The sequence below is a fragment of the Hylobates moloch genome, unplaced genomic scaffold (assembly GCF_009828535.3).
Source record: "Hylobates moloch isolate HMO894 unplaced genomic scaffold, HMol_V3 SCAFFOLD_2, whole genome shotgun sequence".
Lineage (NCBI taxonomy): Eukaryota > Metazoa > Chordata > Mammalia > Primates > Hylobatidae > Hylobates > Hylobates moloch.
In genome coordinates, this window is record NW_026652277.1 from 15054666 (window position 1) to 15075529 (window position 20864).

General features: G+C 46.8%; 1 protein-coding gene across 1 annotated transcript in view; it reads right to left on the minus strand.

Moving 5' to 3' along the window:
- The window catches only part of FAM171A1 (family with sequence similarity 171 member A1), a 163098-nt gene extending 159001 nt beyond the window's left edge, over window positions 1-4097 (minus strand). The window contains exon 1 of the mRNA XM_032162904.2: window positions 3915-4097. Coding sequence (XP_032018795.1) covers window positions 3915-4011 — 97 coding nt within the window. The 5' untranslated portion in view covers window positions 4012-4097. The remainder of the gene's footprint in view (window positions 1-3914) is intronic.
- Between the last annotated feature and the right edge of the window lie 16767 nt (window positions 4098-20864).

Genomic DNA, 20864 nt, shown 5'->3' on the forward strand with positions numbered 1-20864 from the left:
AAACTAAAAATAAAAATAAAAAAATAGCCGGGCGTGGTGGTGGGCACCTGTAGTCCCAGCTACTCGGGAGGCTCAGGCAGGAGAATGGTATGAACCCAGGAGGCGGAGCTTGCAGTGAGCTGAGATCGCGCCACTGCACCCCAGCCTGGGCGACAGAACAACACTCTGTCTCAAAAAAAAAAAAAAAAAAAAAAAAATTAAACAAACAAAAAAACTGAGAAAGTATTAATACTAGAAAGCTATTTGTTTAGAAATGCATGCACTATTTTCCTTCTTTTGGTTTGGATGTTAAGGTAACAACCTGTAAGTTACAAAGTATTATAGACAAGTACAAATAAGATACAAAAACAATTCATGAAGTCATTTCAAAGACTTTTTCAGAAATTCCCTAGACGTTACTGTTGCTCCTGCATAAAGCCCTCACATCTGGCTTGCAAGGAAGCCCAGCCGCCTCTGTGAGTCCAGCTCCTGTGGTTTCCCAGGATGTGAGCCCATGAGTTTTATTTAGAAGTCATGCTCTTAATACAATGTCACCATAAGTTAGGCTTGTTGGATGATCCTCCTGATACCTTACATGGCTTCGTGGTCTTTCGACAGACCCCATGTTCTAACAACTGAAGTTTGAGTTTGGCAAAGAATAGATCTCTTAGAGAAGAGAGAGAGCCAATCATTCGCCTCAAATATTATAACAGATTGCAGCTTTTCTGAGATGAGCAAAAAGCTAGCGCATCATCGCAGAACACCTCGCACTGTCAGCACTGGGTTTGCCTCAAACACCTGCTAGATATCCAGCGACAAAATAAACATCATCCAATAAGATGTCTGAGCATGAAGTTCTTAACCTAGCTCTGACCTTCCTTTTGGCACATAAGTAAGAGTGCTGGGCTTCAAAACCACATCCCTAAAGAGTACATCTGCACAGCTTACTGCTCTTCTGCGACAGCCCTCTCTATTGAACCCAGCCTCATTACAGTTTTGTAAAAGAGGTGAAGAAAATCAAAATGGGTCAATGCTTTTGAACAACAGTTTTTGAAAAATTTCCAGAAAACAGATTCAATACTATAAATGCTCCAGAGCAACTGAGAGGAAACACTTAATAAAAATAGTCATAGTCTAGAGCTAGTTCAAATTCATGATGAACAAAGCCAACCCTCACTGTGACAACTGACTGTGGCATTGGAAATCACTTTGTCGATTCGAAGTAGCTACGGGAAGAGAGTCTGAAGCCAAACCTCCAATTTTATCTTGAATATATACAAAGCAAAGTAATGCCAAGAAATTTTGCAGATGCTAGTTTCATCAGATGACATAAAGACTCATTTAATCAAAAAGGTGTCATTTAGTTCTAGCAATCTAGCTGGACTACTACAGTATATGATTTCTGTCTGTTTAAGGTCTCTAAGCAGTTTTACTAAAGTAATTCCCAAATCCTGTTGGTGCGTAATATGTATGTGCAATGCTTGTTCAAAGAATGATTCAAACAACAGATTCTACACAAAAGCAAAATTCTTACAAATTAGCTTTTGGGGAAGGTAAACATTGAACTTTTCTTCTTAAAATGCAAGCCAATGATGATGACTAAAGGTGGCGTTATGGTGTAGGTATTAGCTATGGCTGATGCTTACCTATTCAGCACCATCTGAGCACCAACTGTATGCATAACAACCTACAACCCACTGTGGGATATGCAAAGTGAAATCACATGTGGCATTTGTCTTTATCGTGTACATGATCCAGGAGAGCAGAGAACACATGAATTTTAAAACTACGTCATACTATAGCAAGTGAACGTTAAGGTGCTTTGAAGAACTCAGTGAGTTGGGACTGACCTTCTAATGTCAAAGGAGAAGTTGTCCATCCCCTTAAAAATGCTGCTAGCTCAAAATCCAGATGCCAGGTAGTGAGACCTGATTTCTAAAAGAGCTCCTGCGCTCAAGGCTTTAAAAAGCCATCCTTACAGTAGATAACAACAAAGGAAGTAATCCAAGGGGTAAACTATGCCAAGATACTTGATCTCCCACTCCAACCATACCCTAAACTAAGCCACTGCTAGCCATGGCAGAAACCTCTTCTCATGTTGACAATTTCCCTCCCATTTCGCATAATATTCCATTCCTGAGAGGCGGATTTTTAGCAGCAAGAGCTGCTAAAAATGTGGTCTTAGACCTAAACCTGTTACATATATAGACATTGAATATCTATATATGTAGAAGACATGCCTTCCTTTCTCTATTTCAGAAGTGCATGAATTTAATATTTCCATATATTGGTATTTCAAGTGCAAAACGAAAAACTCAACTTGCTCTTTAAAATTAACGGCCTTGCTGAAGTGCAAATATCATTCTCTAAAATAGCCGATTCAAAAAAGCAGTAGGGTATTAATAAAAGAAGCTACAATGCAACACTGATGATCTAATGTCCTAAACATTCGTTTCCTACACGAAGAGATATATAGGTCTTTTTGTATTTTGTAGCTGTCCGCTCTTCCATGATAGGCATTACTAAAATTATACACAATTCATAACGGTCATATTCTACCATGGCCATAGAAGCAGCAATGCATTTGAGATATACCAGGAAATGATACTGCAAGTACCAGAATATGAAAACCTTCAACTCAACATGTAGGCAACAAACTCAACCCAACAGACTGTTGGCAGAGCCCTTCCTCCCCGTAGCAACATCGTGGTGGAAGCCTGGGCGTCTCTGCTCCCAGGCACCCTGAGCGGGTTAGCCCAGGAAAGGGGGTTCCAGCAAGGAGACCCTCGGATGCAGCACTCCTCGTTTCTTTGGCCTGCAGAGCCGACTTTGCAGGACACACACCCTTCTGAGGGGACAGGCCTCGGGCTCGGAATCCCGGGGTTCTGCAGGGCTGCAGGGAGCTCCCTCGCAGAGACCTGAGCCCCCAGCACGAGTCCTAGCAGCGGTGCCCTGGGTGAATGCAGAGGCTCATCTGCGGGCCTCAGTGGCCCTTTTGAAAACGCCAGCAACAGAGGAGCCCTCGATGCTGTCCCCACAAAAATGTGCCAAGCAAGCTTCAGGGTGGGTGTGGGGGACTCCCCTCAAAAAACGCTGATTTTAAAAACAAAAGACAGGCTCGTGGCCATTCTCAGAGGCGACCACGTTACTCCCAGGGCTGGAAAGCAGATTTGTGGAGGCCAAAGACGAGACAAAAGGCACGAGCTGGCGACAAACAGACCTGGAAAGGATTTTTTTTTTGGTGAGCGATGAGGGCCTCCCAGTTCAATTCTTTCACCCCTTCCAGAGAAGATTCCTGGGCCGCTGAGCAAATAAATCCCTTATGGTCTGCAAGAGACGTCAGATAGGCAGGGGGAGAGAACCCCCCAAACTTTCCCAAACTGCGGCAGGCTAGTGGCTGGTGGCGGGCAGTGGCCGCGGACCTCGGGGTCCCGGGACACAGGGGGCACCCCGGGGCGTCAGCCGCCCCCTCCCGCCACAACAAAAGGCCCCAGCGCAGCCCAGGAGCTGGGGCTTCCCAGACCGGAGCCCGGCGTGGGGAGCTGGGAGCGCGATCGGGCGGCGCGCCCTGGGCGGCCCCTCTGTCCGCGGCGGCATGGGAGACAGAGCCGCGTGTCCGAGGCGCGGCATAAAAGGGACCCCCGGGCACATCCAGACGAGCCCCCGCCGCAGCGGCCACAGCAGCTGGAGCTGCCCGCGCCCCTGCCCGACCCAGCCCCCGATCCCCGGCCCCCGAAGCCTCCGCCCGGGTCACCCCCACGTCCCCGGCCCGCGCCGCCCCCTCGGGAGCGCGTTGCGGGTGCTGCAGGCCCGGAGGCTCCCGATGCGGCTCGGGCTGCGTCGCCACCACGCGGCCCGGGACCCTCCCGCCGCCGCCGCCTCCGCGCCAGGCCCGGCGCGACACAAAGCCCCCAGCCCCGCCGCCGCCCACCGACCTTGGGCTCCGGCGCCGGGCTCCCGCAGCGTCTTGGTCACCGCCTTCCAGACGTGGCAGCCCAGCAGGCACAGCAGCAGCGCCGCGGACCTGCTCATCTCCGCCGCGGGGCCGGCGGCGGCTCGGGCTCGCCGAGAGCGGGCCGGGCGGCGGCGCGTCACGGGCGGCCGGGCGCCGCGCCCCCCTCCATGTCTCTGGCTCCGTGCGCCGGGCCCGCCGCCCGATTGGCCCGGCCCCGCCGCCCCGGCCGCTCCCTCCCGCGCCCCGCGCCGGGTTTCCCCGAAGAGCCGCGGCGGCGGCGGCTGCTGCTCCGCCAGCTCCTTAACCCCTTCCTGCCCCGCCCGCCGCCGCCGCCGCTGCCCGCGCCCAGGCCCCGGGCCCGTGGTGCCACCTGGCGGCTGCCGCGCTGAGGGAGCCCCCGCCCGGCGGCACGGCCCCGGCGCGCCCCATCCCCGCAGCCCCGCAGAAGAGCCAGACCTGCCTTTCAGGGCGGAGCCCTTTTCATCACACCAAGTCACCCGACGGGCCACAGGAGACATTGTATCCGGGTGTGACCCCCCCCCCCCACCGGGTGCCATCCTAATCTAGTTGTGTCCCCCCAACGTAGATTTCACACCCAGTGTTAAAGATCCGCAAGAACACTCCCTAAGCCACTATAGACTGCAGTAGGCCTGCAGTACCTACGTGTTGGCGGGTGGACAGCTTCAGGTGGAATGGTACTTGGATGGTTCTAGGGGTTAGGGTGGGGAGGAAATGCACATCTTTTGAGGCCCTAGGTGCTTTAAAAATTTCTGTCCTATTAAAGAAAAAAGATTATTCCATGACACGTGTGAAAGCACAGCAAAGAAGACCCTCTTTGGAACCATCGCAATAGGTATAGGCCCTACCGTGGAATTCTGCAGTGGGGGAGAAAGGTTGGGTTCAACTCTGAATACAGCAGCAACAAGTGGGGATTTATAACCGAGGACCAGGGTGGGAGGCAGGGAATGAAAAATTATAAGAGGAAACATCAGGGGGAAGGAGGATTCTAACAGGATTCTTGAAAGTCAGACATCCCCTGGCAGGGCTGGGCAGGACAGGGCGGATGGGGAAGCTGATCAGATATCCAGGGTGGAAGGTTCTTGGTAAACTGACTTACCAGGGTTCTTCCTGAAAGCAGATTTTACAAGGAAGGGCACAACTGGGCCTAGAAGAAGGTTCCGGAGCCTGACTGTAGTTCGGTCAAGCAGAGACTCTTTGTCCATCTTTACAATACATGATCTAAGAGGTAGTTAGCATTATGCCCATTCACAGATGAGAAAAGGGGCTAAGGAGGGTTAAGGAATTTGTCCAAAAGTGCATACCTGGTCAGTGGCAGAGCCAAAATTCTAATAAAACAGTCAGTCTGACCCCAAAATTTAAACTCTTCACAAAAACCTCCAGACTTGGCTGGGTGTGATGGTTCATGCCTATAATCCCAACACTTTGGGAGGCTGAAGCAGGTGGATGGCCTAAGTTCAGGAGTTAAGAGACCAGCTGGGGCAACATGGTGAAACCCTGTCTCTACCAAAAATACAGAAAATTAACCAGGCATGGTGGCCCATGCCTGTGGTCCCAACTACTCAGGAGGCTGAGATGGGAGGATCACTTGAACCTGGGAGTAGGGAGGTTGCAGTGAGCCAAGATCGTGCCACTGCACTCCAGCCTAGATGACCGACTGAGACCCCGTCTCAAAAAAAAAAAAAAAAAAAAAAAAATCAAAAAATCAAACCACCAAAAAAACCACACACAAAACAAAACCAAACCTCTAGACTTTCCTTGAGCCTAGGGACCCCCTCCATTCCAACCTCAACTTTTCTTTCTCTCAACCCACTCCTGTCTGTATGCCTTCCACACTACCTTCATGTCCACCTGTCCCTCTCCACCTTCTCTTCCAACTAGCACTGTGGTGACCTTCCAACTTCCACTGGAGACTTAGGAAAATCCACTCCAGACCTAGGAAAATCCACTCCACACTGCTTCCAGAACACCAGGCCAGAAGGAGGGTTATTACTGTAATTTCATTAATTGAACATTTAGACACGGCAGGCACCATACCAAAAAAAGAATGAAGGATGGCACTTGCCCAGTTGGCTTATAAAAGACAAATGACTGTGAGACATGAGAAAAACTAGGACGTACAGAAGCCCATATGGGTTTTATAGTCACCCTTAGGACCAATGCTGCAATTTGCGCAAATCACGCAACTGCACAGGGTGGCAGGTAGTCAGGAAGGCAGAAAGACGTAGGGACTGCTGGATTCCCTCCTTCTTCTGACTCCTGCATCAAAGCCTAATATATGGCATCAAAGTTCCTAATATATGGCACTCACTGAACTGGAGCTATTTCCTCATAACGACTTATTTGGTAGGTATCATTGTTTCCATTTCACAGATGAACAAACTGAGGCTTGGTGCCATTAAACAACTTGCCCAAAATACAAAGATCTGATAAGTGTAAATTCCCTATACCATTTTACTTCTGAGAATAAATTTTATGCAAATGATTCAAATTACCTCTAGGAGTGTCCAAATTGTTTGAACAACCTGCTCTAATCCCAGTGAGGTGCAAATCTAGTGAATACTATGGTGCCAGTGTTCATTTCCTGGCGTTGACAGTGTACTACAGTTATATAAGATGTTACAATTGGGGGAAGCTGGGGGAAGGGTATATGTGACCTCTCTGTACTATTTTTGTAACTTTTTATGAGTCTATAATTATTTCAGATAGAAATATTTAAAATAGAAAAAAAAATCCCATTCTATGCCATTTTTCTAAGTCTTATTGTTCACTCAAAACACTGGTGTTTGTGATCTTAGTATAGAGTTCCAGAACGTTTCAGGGTGGAAGAAATCTTAAACTGAATCAAGTTGGGTTCACAATCTTAACTGTATCAAGCTTGTCCAACCTGCCTTATTTTGTTGTTGTTGTTGCTGTTGTTCTGTTTTGTTTTAGACTTTTAGCAGCCTAAAGCCATCGTTTTTAGTTTCCATCTCTAGTGATAAGTGGAAAAGAGGGATGAGGAAGGGGCTTTACTGGCTCAACCAAAAATAGAAACAAAGAACCCATGACTGTATTCTCTCCCTTGCACACCCCTGCGAGATGCTCAGGTCTGATGGAGGTGGTTGTTATTATCGTGTATAACAATACTTTCCAGGACGAATTGGAACTTTAGGAGAAGTTTATGTACCCTCATAGCAACACTGAGTCTTATCTAAACAGTTTCAGAAACACCATTGCCATCCCATTTTGCAGATGTGCTTGTGAAACAGAAAGAGGTTAAACAATTTGCACAGTACATTCTGCAGGCCAGTCTCAAAGCCAAAAACAGGGCCGGGGCCCCAAAAAGTATTATCACCCGGGTATTTTCCAGTTACCTGGGTGGGAGGCTGTAAGGAACACAGATTCTGCTACATCACTCAAACTAACATACTTGCATATCATGTAGCCAGAATTATGTAAGAATTAAATAGTCACACACCCTTTACAGGAATAAAAAATATGGTTTACCTTTTCTCATGTTCCGATCGTGATCATCAGACACCCACTCGGTAACTCAGGGGAAAAAATTACTTGTGGAGGAGTATTTGCAGAACAATGGAAGTTAGAAGTGCTCTTTCCCTCTAGAACTTTTCCTGTTGCTCTTACTAAAATCTCACATTGTTTGACTAGAGATGAATTATGACTGTACTTATTTGAAATTGCTTAGAAGTTGCTTGACTGTGCAGCATTTGATTTCAATTTTCCAGGCCTGTGCCAAAAAAAGAAAAAGAAAAAAAGTCATGCCATATACAGAACTTTTCCTGTCTGAATTTTCCAGAGACCTTGATTTCAGGGGCTCTGTGTCAAGGTTTCTTAGCCCAAGATTACTTATTCTATTGGAATCTTTCCTGATGTTGGTCCCATGTAGTGGATTTTTTTTTTTTTTTGTTTGAGACAGAGTTTCACTCTTTTTGCCCAGGCTGGAGTGCAATGGCGCAATCTCAGCTCACTGCAACCTCCGCCTCCCGGGTTCAAACGATTCTCCTGCATCAGCCTCCTGAGTAGCTGGGATTACAAGCATGCCCCACCACGCCCAGCTAATTTTGTATTTTTAGTAGAGATGAGGTTTCTTCATGTTAGTCAGGCTGGTCTTGAACTCCCAACCTCAGGTGATCTGCCCGCCTTGGCCTCCCAAAGTGCTGGGATTACAGACGTGAGCCACTGCGTCCAGCCCCCTGGTGGAATTTTAATTGGGTTTGCTTGGAGAGGTATTGTTCTTCCTTCTTCCCTTTCTTCCCCCAGCCCCTGCCCCCTAGTCTGCCGTTGAGTGAGAAGCTTCCAGTAAACAACAGAATTTTATGAGATTGTACACGTCAGGAAGTATGTCATGGTCATTGCTACTTCTGTTTGCTGGCACTTTTTAAGTGAGATAGAATATAGCCACAGACACAAATTGTTAACAGCCCAGCATTTTTTTTTTTTTTGAAGCTATCCGCATCTACATAAAAAAGAAAAAACAAACCAAAAAATAAGGTAACAAAATTACTGTCAAGGGACTGATGTGTTTAAGTGATCCGGAACCCTCCTCTTTTTCCTGTGTGGTTCAGCCCTCATATTTCAATCTCTGTGACTTTCCAACAAGCTCTTTCTTTCAAAATCATCTTTCGTTTTTTTTCCTACAACCTCCCTTCTCGCCTACAGGTTTGCAGCCAGGAGAGGCTTTTTTTTTTTTTTTTTTTTTTTAGGCGGAGTCTCGCTCTGTCACCCAGGCTGAAGTGCAGTGCCGTGATCTCAGCTCACTGCAACCTCCACCTCCCAGGTTCAAGAGATTCTCCTGCCTCAGCCTTCCTAGTAGCTGGGATTACAGGCGTGCAGCACCACACCCAGCTAATTTTTATGTATTTTTAGTAGAGATGGGGTTTCCCCGTGTTGGCCAGGCTGGTCTCGAACTCCTGACTTCAAGTGATCCACCAACCTCAGCCTCCCAAAGTGCTAGGATTGCAGGCGTAAGCCACCGCACCCGTCCCAGGGGAGGCATCTTATTCAGGAAATAATTCTGAATTATTTGGGAGATGCTGAGAGTGTACATCAGCCTGCAGGATTGAATTTCAGATTATGCCATTTGGTCCTGTGATTTCAGATCCCGTTTTAGAGTTCTACTTTGTGCATCCTCTAATAACTCAAGGAGGCTGGGACACATCCCAGGCAGTTGATCAATAGGTTTGGCTTTTGGAAAGACTATTCAGAGGCTAGTGGCTAATGGAGAATTCAGTTGCTCAGCAATTCATTTTAAACCAATATGCTCTTTTGGCAAGCCCATTCCATTAGAGCAAGTAGAAGTTTCCAGCCCTATTCTTTGCTGACCCATTGAATTTTTTAAATTTATTTTTTATTTTATTTTTTGAGATGGCGTCTTATTCTGTCACCCAGGCTGGGATGCAGTGGCGCAATCTCGGCTCATTGCAATCTCTGTTTCCTGGGCTCAAGCGATTTTCCTGCCTCAGCCTCCTAAGTAACTGGGATTACAGGCACGTGCCACCACGCCTGGCTAATTTTTTGTAATTTTAGTAGAGCTAGGGTTTCACCATGTTGGTCAGGCTGGTCTCGAACTCCTGACCTCAAGTGATCCACCCACTGCAGCCTCCCAAAGTGCTGGGATTACAGGTGTGAGCCACCATGCCCAGCCAGTTAACCCACTGAATTTACTGTCATATAGACAAAAAGTGCAAGGCAAGACAGTAAGCGTCCATGTTCTTGCTGGAAAATGTCTATCTGTGACTACTGCATCTACCTTCAGAAATGCACAAAGGGACATGAAGCAAGGCAGAGAATAGAAAGGGTTTTTTTTTTTGCTTTTCTTTCTGTTTTTTTCCATAGAAAAAAGAGTTAGGGAAAAGAGAGGAAGATAATGGAGAAAATGGAGAAGGTAATTAGCATCAGTTGAACTTTTGTTGTGTGGCTGACCATACCTGAACCAGGGGGAAAGTTTCAGAAATTCCACTGATCTCTGATCAATTTTCAAGTTCGATCTTTGCATGGTACTTTCTTATTTTCTTTTCCTTTCTTTTCATTTCTTCTGTTTAATTATAATGCTTTTGACTCAAAGCTGCCTACTGTCAGAACCTTTCTCTTAATATCCTAGTCCTGTTTAATACTAAACAAAGAGAATCCTCCATTGGAGTCCCCATAAAAATGGAAATGGGGGTGAAGAGATGATTTTTCTGGGCAAATTATACAATAGGTTTAGATGCATTTACTTTGAATACATATGGCCCTAGGAGAGCCATTTGTGTATAAAATGAGTCTTAACCAGGAGTGCCTTGGCTGCTGGTGTCATTTTCTACTAGCTTCCCCCTCGCCTGTTTTTTGAGACAGGGTCTTACTCTGTCACCTAGGCTGGAGTGCAGTGGTATAATCATAGCTCACTAGAACCTCAAACTCCTGGGCTCAAGTGATCCTCCCACTTCAGCCTCCCAAGTAACTGGGACTATAGGTGTGCACCACCACACTCAGCTAATTAAAAATAAAATTTGTAGACATGAGAGTCTTGCTCTTTTGCCTAGGCTGGACTTGAACTAGTGGCCTCAAGCAATCCTCCTTCCTTGGCCTCCCAAAATGCTGGGATTAGAGGTGTGAACTGCCAGACCTGGCCTACTATCTTTTCTTTAGACTGAGACTTTAGTGGACAAGAGGAACTTCATTGGTACATATTTTAAAGTTTCATAAAAATGTCAGTTAATATTTTATAATTGTATTCTTCTATTAATAAAATCTTCAGAAAGTAAGCCAAAAAGGAGACAAAACAACAACAAAATAATAATAAAAATCGGCCCAGACTTCCTACTTTCCTGTTGGGAAGCACAAGGTGAAAACCAATGGTTTTCCCCAAAAAAGAAAGAGGAGAGAAAAATAATCAGTCCCTCATAATCCTTGAAAGTTCTGGCTTTATGTACAAATTTGAGTCCTTGGTTTTACAAATGGATTTTCTGTTTCGAATGTTTATTTGTAAGTCAGTGGCATTTCTCATTTAATGTTATAAATACTGGTTGTTAACTCCTCTGCCCAGTAATGTGTTTGAATGTAGGGCAAATAGTACCAATCTAAATATATCTGAAGCCTATTTATACTTTCCTGAGAGTCTTGGGGTAAGCAGAGGTCCTACATGTACGGAGCTGCAATTCCTGGGAACTGTGAGTCTTCTACTGATTTGGAAATAAAGATGTAAGTAGTATCTTTTTTTTTTTTTTTTTTTGAGATGGGGTCTTGCTTTGTTGCCCAGGTTGGGGTGCAGTGGTGCAATCATAGCTCACCGCAGCCTTGAACTCCTGGGCTCCAGCAATCCTCCCACCTTAGCCTCTGCAGTTGCTGGCAGTACTTCACCATGCCTGGCTAAATTTTTTAAATTTTTTGTAGAGTGGGGTCTTACTAAGTTGCCCGAGCTGGTCTCAAACTTATGGGCTCAAGTGATCCTCCTGCCTCAGCCTTCAAATGTTCTTGGATTACAGATGTGAGCCACCATGCCTGGCTAGTACATTTAAAACTTAATCACCACAGTCTGAAAGAGATTTTGCTTTTTCTGAATATAGGTTAGCACCTCCATCAGTAAGGGCTCGTGTGATGGAAAGAGAAACCTCTCTAGCTTCTTACACATTCTACAGGGAATTAGGTCCTTACAAAAATCTGTGAAGGGGACTGAGGAGGGGCTCTAGGAAAATCTTCCAGAACAGCCCCCTCTCCTGGGATCCTGGGGTGCTGCTCCTGTGCCCCAGTCAGGAAGGCTGGGAAGCTGGGTTGTGCTTCAGAGGTTTTTTTTTCTTTTTTTTTTTCCGAGACGGAGTCTCACTCTGTTACCCAAGCTGGAGTCCAGTGGTGTGATCTTGGCTCACTGCAGCCTCTGCCTCCCCGATTCAAGTGATTCTCTTGCTTCAGCTTCCTGAGTAGCTGGGACTACAGGCACATGCCACCATGGCTGGCTAATTTTTTGGCATTTTTAGTAGAGATGGGGTTTCACTATGTTTCCCAAGCTGGTCTCGAACTCCTGGCTGCAAGCGATCCGCCCACCTTGGCCTCCCAAAGTGTTGGGATTACAGGCGTGAGCCAGGGCGCCTGGCCTGCAGAGGTTTCATTTAGGAGCCTGCACTCTTGCTGAGGCCAGGGATCAGGAAGCCAGGCTCCTGCCACCCTCCCTGCCAGTGACTAGACACAGGGAAGCTACCCCTGCAGAAAAGCCCAGCACATCCTGCAGCAGGGAGACAGTCTTGTGTCTCCTTGCTTTCCAAGTCTCTACCAAGAGCATCCACTTGGCAGAACCTGACTCCCACCCAGAAGCCTAGCTGTGAGGAAGTCTGGAAATGTCATTAAGGGGGAAAAAATCCAACGTCTGGAGCACAGGATGGCACAGGGAAGAAGCAGGCACCGATTCTGAACGCCAGCTCATATCTCCCCAGAGCCTCCGAGTCTAGTGGGTGCATATTCCATCTTGTCTATCACCCCAGTTCTAGGTACCAAGACAACTACAGATACCCCGTGGTCCCTTTACGATGGCTCTAGTATCTTTCTTGCTTTTCTTTTCTTTCTTGTTTTTTTTTTTTTTTTTGAAACAGAGTCTTACGCTTGTCACCCAGGCTGGAGTGCAATGGCATGATCTTGGCTCACTGAAACCTCCACCTCCTGGGTTTAAGCGATTTCACTGCCCCAGCCTCCCGAGCATGTGGGATTACAGGCATATGCCACCATGCCCAGCTAATTTTTGTATTTTTAGTAGAGACAGGGTTTCACAGTGCTGGCCAGGCTTGTCCCAAACTCCTGACCTCAGGTGATCTGCCCACCTCGGCCTCCCAAAGTGCTGGGATTACAGGTGTGAGCCACTGAGCCTGGACTTTCCTGCATTTCTGAACATGAAAGGCAATGATAGGAATCATGGAATCCCAGAATGCTAGAACTCAAAAGAATTTGAAGGAACTGGCCCATTCCCACCATTTCTCAGGTAAGAAAGTAGAAAATTAGAGCAGGATGATGGAGCGCCAAAGATCGCTCAGCTAGTCTGGGTGATACTGGCTACCTTTGCAGAAGGGAGGAACAGGCTCTTTTAGCATTTGCCCTAAAGGAGGTACCTCCAGACCCAACAACAAAGGTGTGCTCTGGCACTAAAGGTCCTCTTGGGCCCTTGTGTGTAGTGGTAGGGGTACTTATGAGTCCAATATTCCTTCAGACCTTTAGTTTGATCATGTCACTTTTGTAAAATTTGGGAGACGGGAAGGAGGATCACTTGAGCCCAGGAGTTCAAGAACAGCCTGGGAAACAAAGTGAGACCTCCTCTCTACAAAAAAAAAAAAAAAAAAAAATTGTTTTAACTAGCCAGACACAGTATCTTGCGCCTGTGGTCCCAGTTACTTGGGAGGCTAAGGTGGGAGGATCCCTTGAGCCCAGGAGTTTGATGCTGCAGTAAGCTATGATCGCACCACTGAACTCCAGCATGGATGACAGAGTGTGATTCTGTCTCAAAAAAAAAAAAAAAATCCTCCTGGCCACCGTATCTAAAGTAACCCTCCTCCCAGTTATATGATATCACTCTGTGGTCTTCCTAACAATCTCCCTGTCTAAGATGCTCTTCATTGTTCACTTGTTTATTCAGCTTCTTCCAGTCTGCTTCCCCGACCTGTACTAAAACATCAGCTCCATGAAGGCAGGGCTTTTGTCTCATTCTCTGCCATATTCCCAGCACCCAGATAAAACGTTTGGCACAGAGTAGATGCTCAGTAGCTTCAGCCAAAGTGGAAAATCATGTCTGACCTTGAAGGAATATTTCCTTCCAGGTAATCTACACATGCTTCTGAGCTCAAGACCAGCCTGGGCAACACGGACAGACCCCATCTCTACAAAAACTACAAAAATTACCTGGGCATGGTGGTGCATGTCTGTGGTCCCAGCCACTCAGGAGGCTGAGGCGGGAGGATCACTTGAGCCTGGGAGATTGAGGTTTCACTGAGTGGAGATTGTGCGACTGCACTCCAGCCTGGGTGAGAGAGTGAGACTCTTCTAAAAAAATATATATCTCTGCTACACTGGATTAATTAACAACCCAGCAAGTATTTGAGTCCTCATTATGGGCCCAAAGTTTAAGAAGGTAACCCAAGACCCTCTTTAGTCTGAGCTCATCCCAGAGACGACACTTCAGATAAGCAGGCAGCACATCTTGAGCCCCGAATTGACCTTGAGTTTTCCCACTTTGGGGTCTTTGCCGATGTCCCCCTTCTTCCTGGTCTGCCTTCCCCATTCCTTCTCATCCTTCAAGTCACACCTGTGCTGTGACCTCCATAGCTCTCTGTGATCTCTGACAGGTAAGGCCCATTCCGTGCATTAACTGCTTTGTACAGTTAGTGTCATTACAGGTTGCCACTTGTTGGAAATAACTGCTTTATACATATAGGTTAGACCATGTATAGAAAAGATATCTAGCCAGATTCTAAACTGAGGTGGGGTCCACATTGCCTAAAATGCAGGCAGTCTGTCTCTAATGCTCAAAAACCATAACATCCAGCACTGCTATCTAGGAATGTTTGTATGAACTTTTGACCTCTAAAAGTACACTGTTCTTGGGTTCTGACATCAGTATTTAGCGTAAAGGTTTGCGTATGCAATAACTCTCTACAACCTTCTCCTTAACAGCGGGCCTCCCTCAGTCATTTAAGATAAACTCAAAAGAACCAGGTGCTCATTCCTATAATCCCAGCACTTTGAGAGGCCAAGGCAGGAGGATCCCTTGAGGTCAGAGTTTGAGACCAGCCTAGGCAACATAGCGAGACATGTCTCTATGAAAAATTTAAAAACTTAGCCAGATGTGGTGGTGTGTGCCTGTATTTCCAGCTACCCAGGAGGCTGAGGCAGGAGGATCACTGGAGTCCAGGAGTTCAAGGCTGCAGTAAGCTATGATCGTACCACTGCACTCCAGCCTGGGTGACAGAGTGAAACCCCAATTTTAAATAATAATAAACTCAAAACAGTGTATCTGAAAATATGACTTTGGTATCTTTTACACAACAGGGTCCTTTCTTCCCTACTGCCAACCTCATAAAGGGACCATCTTTTACTCCATCTCTGGGGCTTCCTCAAGATCTCAACAATGCCCTGCCCAAAGTTTACTGTCTTTTTCTTTTTTTTTCTTTTTGATGGAGTTTTGCTCTGTCTCCCAGGCTGGATTGCACTGGTGCGATCTTGGCTCACTGCAACCTCCGCCTCCTGGGTTCCAGCGATTCTCCCTCCTCGGCCTCCCAAGTAGCTGGGATTACAGGCACGTGCCACCAGGGGCCTGGCTAATTTTTTGTATTTTTAGTAGAGACGGGGTTTCACCCTGTTGGCCAGGCTGATCTCAAACTCCTGAACTCAAGTCATCCACCCGGGCTCGGCCTCCCAAAGTACTGGGATTACAGGCGTGAGCCACTGTGCCTGGTCCAAAGTTGACTTTCAGTAATGCCACTGACATACGTATTGGCTGGCATAAATAGACTTCATTGATAAGAAACAATTCAGACCAAATGTTAATTGTCACGTGGAAAAAGTAGATGTTGGTGCATATATGATCTTATTCAGGGATAATTCTTTCTACTCTATTTAAAGAAAAGTATTATATAACAGCAACATTTTGTGCAATTAAAGGTATTTTCTTTTGAATAAATATTTTTGATTCACCACTCTGTAAGACATAGGCAACGCCTCCTTCACTCCATCTACCCAGCCCCTCCTCCCGAGAGTCTGACCTTCCCTGGGGTGAGGGTGTTGGCAGATCTATGGGAAGTGGTCCAGGGTATATTTCCCTGAAGACAATGGTTTGTCCTGGCAAGGATGACGGAAGAGAGGGACCTAGGGGAATGTAGTCTGAACGCAGAGGTCCCTGAAAAAGAAGGGAATGGGGTATAAGTCAGATGGAAAAGCTCGGGTTCTCACTTTCCACCAACCAACAGCTGACTCCCAGGAACTCGATAGGAGAGCATCAAATAGGAGCATAAAAATGTATCATTCCTGGCCGGGCATGGTGGCTCACGCCTGTAAGCCCAACACTTTGGGAGGCTAAGGCAGGCAGATCAGTTGAGGTCAGGAGTTTGAGACCAGCCTGATCAAAATGATGAAACCCTGTCTCTACTAAAAGTACAAAAAATTTAGCCAGATGTGGTGGCCGGTGCCTGTAGTCCCAGCTACTCTAGAGGCTGAGGAAGGAGAATTACTTGAACCCAGGAGGCGGAGCTTGCAGTGAGCTGAGACTGCGCCACTGCACTCCAGCCGGGGCGACAGAGTGAGACTCTGTCTCAAAAAAAAAAAAAAAGTATGATTTCTAAGCTATTATTCCTGAAACTCCTGGGCGCCAGGAATGAAGGAAATTGATGCCTCCTTGACCGCAGGAGGGTGGAAATCATGAGGGTGGAAATCAGTAGTCTCTGAGCTCCTCTCCTGGGCCTGTGAAGGGGGAGCCCCAGGTAAGACCAGGGCTGAAAGAATAGCCAGGCTTTTTATTTTTTTGAGACAGAGTCTCGCAGTCTATTGCCCAGGCTGGAGTGCAATGGTGCAATCTCGGCTCACTTCAACCTCCACCTCCTGGGTTCAAGCGATTCTCCTGCCTAAGGCTCGCGAGCAGCTGGGATCACAGGCTCCCGCCACCACGCCCAGCTAATTTTTTGTATTTTTAGTAGTGACGGGGTTTCACCAAGTTGGCCAGGCTGGTCTCGAACTCCTGACCTCAGGCTATCGGCCCACCTCAGCCTCCCAAAGTGTTGGGATTACAGGCGTGAGCCACCGTGCCTGGCCTGTTTTTTATTTTTTGGCAAAGTGCAGGCTGAGGGCTAGCACAAAAGTCAGGCGGGACAAAGGCATTAGCACTACAGTTGAGAGTCTTCAATGTTAATGTATGTACAAATCCACGATCTTCCAAAATAGCTAAGTTGTTAATATATGAGGATGATTGCCCCCTTAGCAAGGCCACAAAGAGTGAAATGTAATCTGGAATTGGTTCTTTTATAAATATCATTACCCAAAATGTGTTACAAATTAAAGCTGGAATATAGGGGGAATAATAAAGCATTTAATTTTCTTGCTGTCCTTGAAACTTTATGTGAAGCCTTGGCTAAGACCTGAAGTCTAGAGCAGGTACTTGGGAATGACAGAATCTTGAATGTGATTGCTACAGGGTGTCGTTTTTTTTTTTTTTTTTTTTTTTGAGACGGAGTCTCACTCTGTCGCCCAGGCTGGAGTGCAGTGGTGCAGTCTCGGCTCACTGCAAGCTCCACCTCCTGGGTTCACGCCATTCTCCCGCCTCAGCCTCCCAAGTAGCTGGGACTACAGGCACCTGCCACCACATCTCGCTGATTTTTTGTATTTTTAGTAGAGACGGGGTTTCACCGTGTTAGCCAGGATGGCCTCGATCTCCTGACCTCGTGATCCACTCGCACCGGCCTCCCAAAATGCTGGGATTACAGGCGTGAGCCACCACACCTTACCCAACTACAGTGTGTCTTAACTACGAACTTCCAAATCATTACCATTAACCTTTGCTCCCGAAACATTCACACCCATGCCACAAATACATTTATGGCCTAGCTTTTTTCCCCTAAAGTTTGCATAAGTACAAAATATTTTAAAATCTGGGAGAGATGGAAATAGTACTTGGAGAGGAGAAGTTATACATGAGTCACAAACAGGCAGAAATGGGGCTAGCCACTCAGGAGGGAGGATGGGAGAAACTTTAACTGGGTGAATTGAATTTCAAATCTGTCTTGGAAGTTCTGAAACAAATCTGCGTATGTCAGAACAAACTGTTCAACTTCTACTCTATAGGGCAGCTGCAGTTGTGGTTTGGGTATGGTGTACATTTATTGTTTTGCTTGCACAGCTTCCAGTTCCTTTTGATTTGGTAATGGAACCCGTATTTCCCTAAAGCATCCACCTTTGCTTTCCTCCCAGCCCAGGTGGCTTAGGGCTGGCTCTAAGGGTGGGCATGTGATCCAGGTCTGGCCAATTAGCATGCACACCTCTGTCTCCAGGCACATTTCAGGCATGGGAGTATGATTTAGTCAAAGTCAGACTCAATTCCAGAGTCTTTTTTTTTTTGGAAACTCTTAAGAGGGTGGCAGGCTTTTCCAACTGGAACTGATGAGAGGAGAGGATAAAAGCTGGCCAGGTGCTGGCAGCCCTCTTGCCACCATGAGGTAAGAATATAAGCAATGGACTGCAAATAGAGGAAAGCAGAAGGAGAAGATGGTGAAAGAGAGGTGAGCCCCTGAACCCAGCCAGGATCTGAAGCTAGTTCTCCCTTGGATTTTCATGTCGTGAGCCAATAAACAACTTTGTTTTTCCTTAAGCAATTTGGAATTGGGCTTTTCCTATTTACAACAGAAAGAATGTGGTTATGCAGTTGGAGAACAGAGGTGGGGGCGCCCACAGCTTGCTAGTTCTCGGCGAGGCTTGCAGGATGAGGTGGCATCTACTGAACTTCCCACTGCCCACGGACTGTGGCTGTTATCATTGCCACAGGCAAGGAGCATCTGCATTCATGCATAAAAGTGAAGATGCAAATAGATACTGAGTTATGATAAGAGAACAGCCAGGTGCCGTGGCTCATTCCTGTACTCCCAGCACTCTGGGAGGCTGAGGTGGGAGGATCGCTTGAACCCAGGGGTTTGAGACCAGCCTGGGCAACATAATGAAACTTCGTATCTACAGAAAATAAACAAAATTAGCTGGGCCTGATGGCACACGCCCATAGGCTCAGGGACTCAGGAGGCTGAGGTGGGAGGATCCCTTGAGTCCAGGAAGTTGAGGCTGTAGTTAGCTGAGATCATGTAGTAAAGAAGAACTTTCCAGAAGACTAGACTTTCTGTGAGGTACTTTGAGCATATTTCCCATGTAAATAAGCACATGAAACACACAGCAGGAAAACCAGCAACTCAGAATGTGGTGGCCGCTCACGTCTTTCACTCTTACCCCCCACCAGGTGAAGACAGTCCCCAAAGCCTAAAGATTCTTATGCATAAGACTCTACATTTTTTTTTTTTTGAGTCAGGGTCTCAGTCTGTCACCCAGGCTGGAGTGCAGTGCCATGATCACTGCTCACTGACAAGTGATCCTCCCGCATCAGCCTCCCAAATAGCTGGGACTACAGGTGTGCACCACCACATCCAACTAATCTTTGTATTTTTCAAAAAATACAGCCAGGCTTTCACCATGTTGCCCAGGCTGGTCTCAAACTCCTGGGCTCAAGCAATCCTCTGGCCTTGGCTTCCCAAAGCGCTAGAATTACAGGCGTGAACCACCATGCCCAGCCTAGAGTCTACATTTTAACATGGTGTGAAACTTAAGCTGCCTAGCATAGTTTTCCCTTTTTGCTTCTCACACTTACACACATCCGTCCCAGACCCCGTCAGTGACCGATCTGCCCTTTCACTCCCATAGTGGGAACCTTAATGTTTTTTGCACCCGACTTCACAATACACTGCCACTTGTGAGCTGCCTTGTGAGTCGCAGAAATGAGTCTTTATTTTGTGGGGTAAATCACAAAAGCCAGACCTAATATGGTAAATATTCTAGAATCCAACCTTCGCTGAAAACTAAGTTTTCAACTATGAACGTTAATCCTGGCCAATAAAAATAGAGATCACCATAGAGGAGTTAATTAAACATAATAAACAGGCAGAACAGGAAGCTGCTATTTTTCCTGTCTCCAAAGCTTCTATTACGGAGGAAGGAAGGGCTAATCTGTAAAGAACCAGGAACTCGAGAAGAATAGGAGGCTCGATAGCAAGGACTGAGTGTTTGGCAGAGAAGAAAAAGCAGAGTCACAGACTTAATCCCCAGTGGCGGGTGGTGGGTGGGGGGTGGTTTCAGCCCCCCACCTGGTGGGAAGGGAAGGGAATAGAAAATCGTGTTTGTGCAGATCAGTTAGCTAGAGTTTATGATGTGAAACGGCAAAGTTTATGGTTACAATGTGACACCGAGATTTGTGGGTAGGTTTCCCCAAATAGCTTTTGGTGACTAGATAACACATTTCAAAGAGCTTTGAAGACTGAAAAAAATAAATGCAGGGAAGGATATTATATGGAGAAAGAAGATAGGTGGAGGGAGGAGAGGGGAATATGGATGAAGGATTAGAAAGTGAAGTCGTCTTAGTGTTGAAGTTAAAGACAACTCATTAAGAAACCAAAAAGAAAATGCACTCCATTCCAATGATTTAAATAGTCCTGGGATTTGGATTTGCTTAAAAAGACTCAGTATAAGAGTGGACAGAAGCTGCAGTGGCTCAGGCCTGTAATCCCAGCAGTTTGAGAGGCTGAGGCAGGTGGATAGCTTGAGCCCAGGAGTTCAAAACCAACCTGGGCAACATAGTGAGACCCCATCTCTACAAAAAATACTAACATTAGCTGGGAGTGGTGGCACATGCCTGTGGTCCCAGCTACTTGGGAGGGTGAGGTGGGAGGATCTCTTGAGCCTGGGAGGATGAGGCTGCAGCAAGGTGAGCTGTAATTGTGCCACTTCACTCCAGCCTGGGTGACCAGAGCAAGACTGTCTCCACAAAGAAAAAGTGGACAGAAGATTTCAACATGATTTTACAAAGATCCAACGCCCTTCTCCAAAATACAGAATCTCACGAAGGTCAATGCAGGCAAGACGAGCGTGAAACGAGAAGGGAATCATCTTTCCACAAGTCTGGAAAATTCCACACATGGAATGGCATTTGTAGGAAGACCAAGACTCCCCTGTGCTAAAAGTGAAGCTGCTGGGAGGCAGGAGCAGGGTACACCCTGCCTTCCCTGGGGACAGGCCTTGTGCCTCTCCCCCACAACCTGAAGATAGCTGCTCACATCTGCTCCATTCCTCCCCCATTGAGTGCACCATCTGTCCCTTTGACAGGAGAAGAGAAGCCAGAGAGGAAGGCAGAGAGGAACAGCCACAGACAGAGCCCCACAAG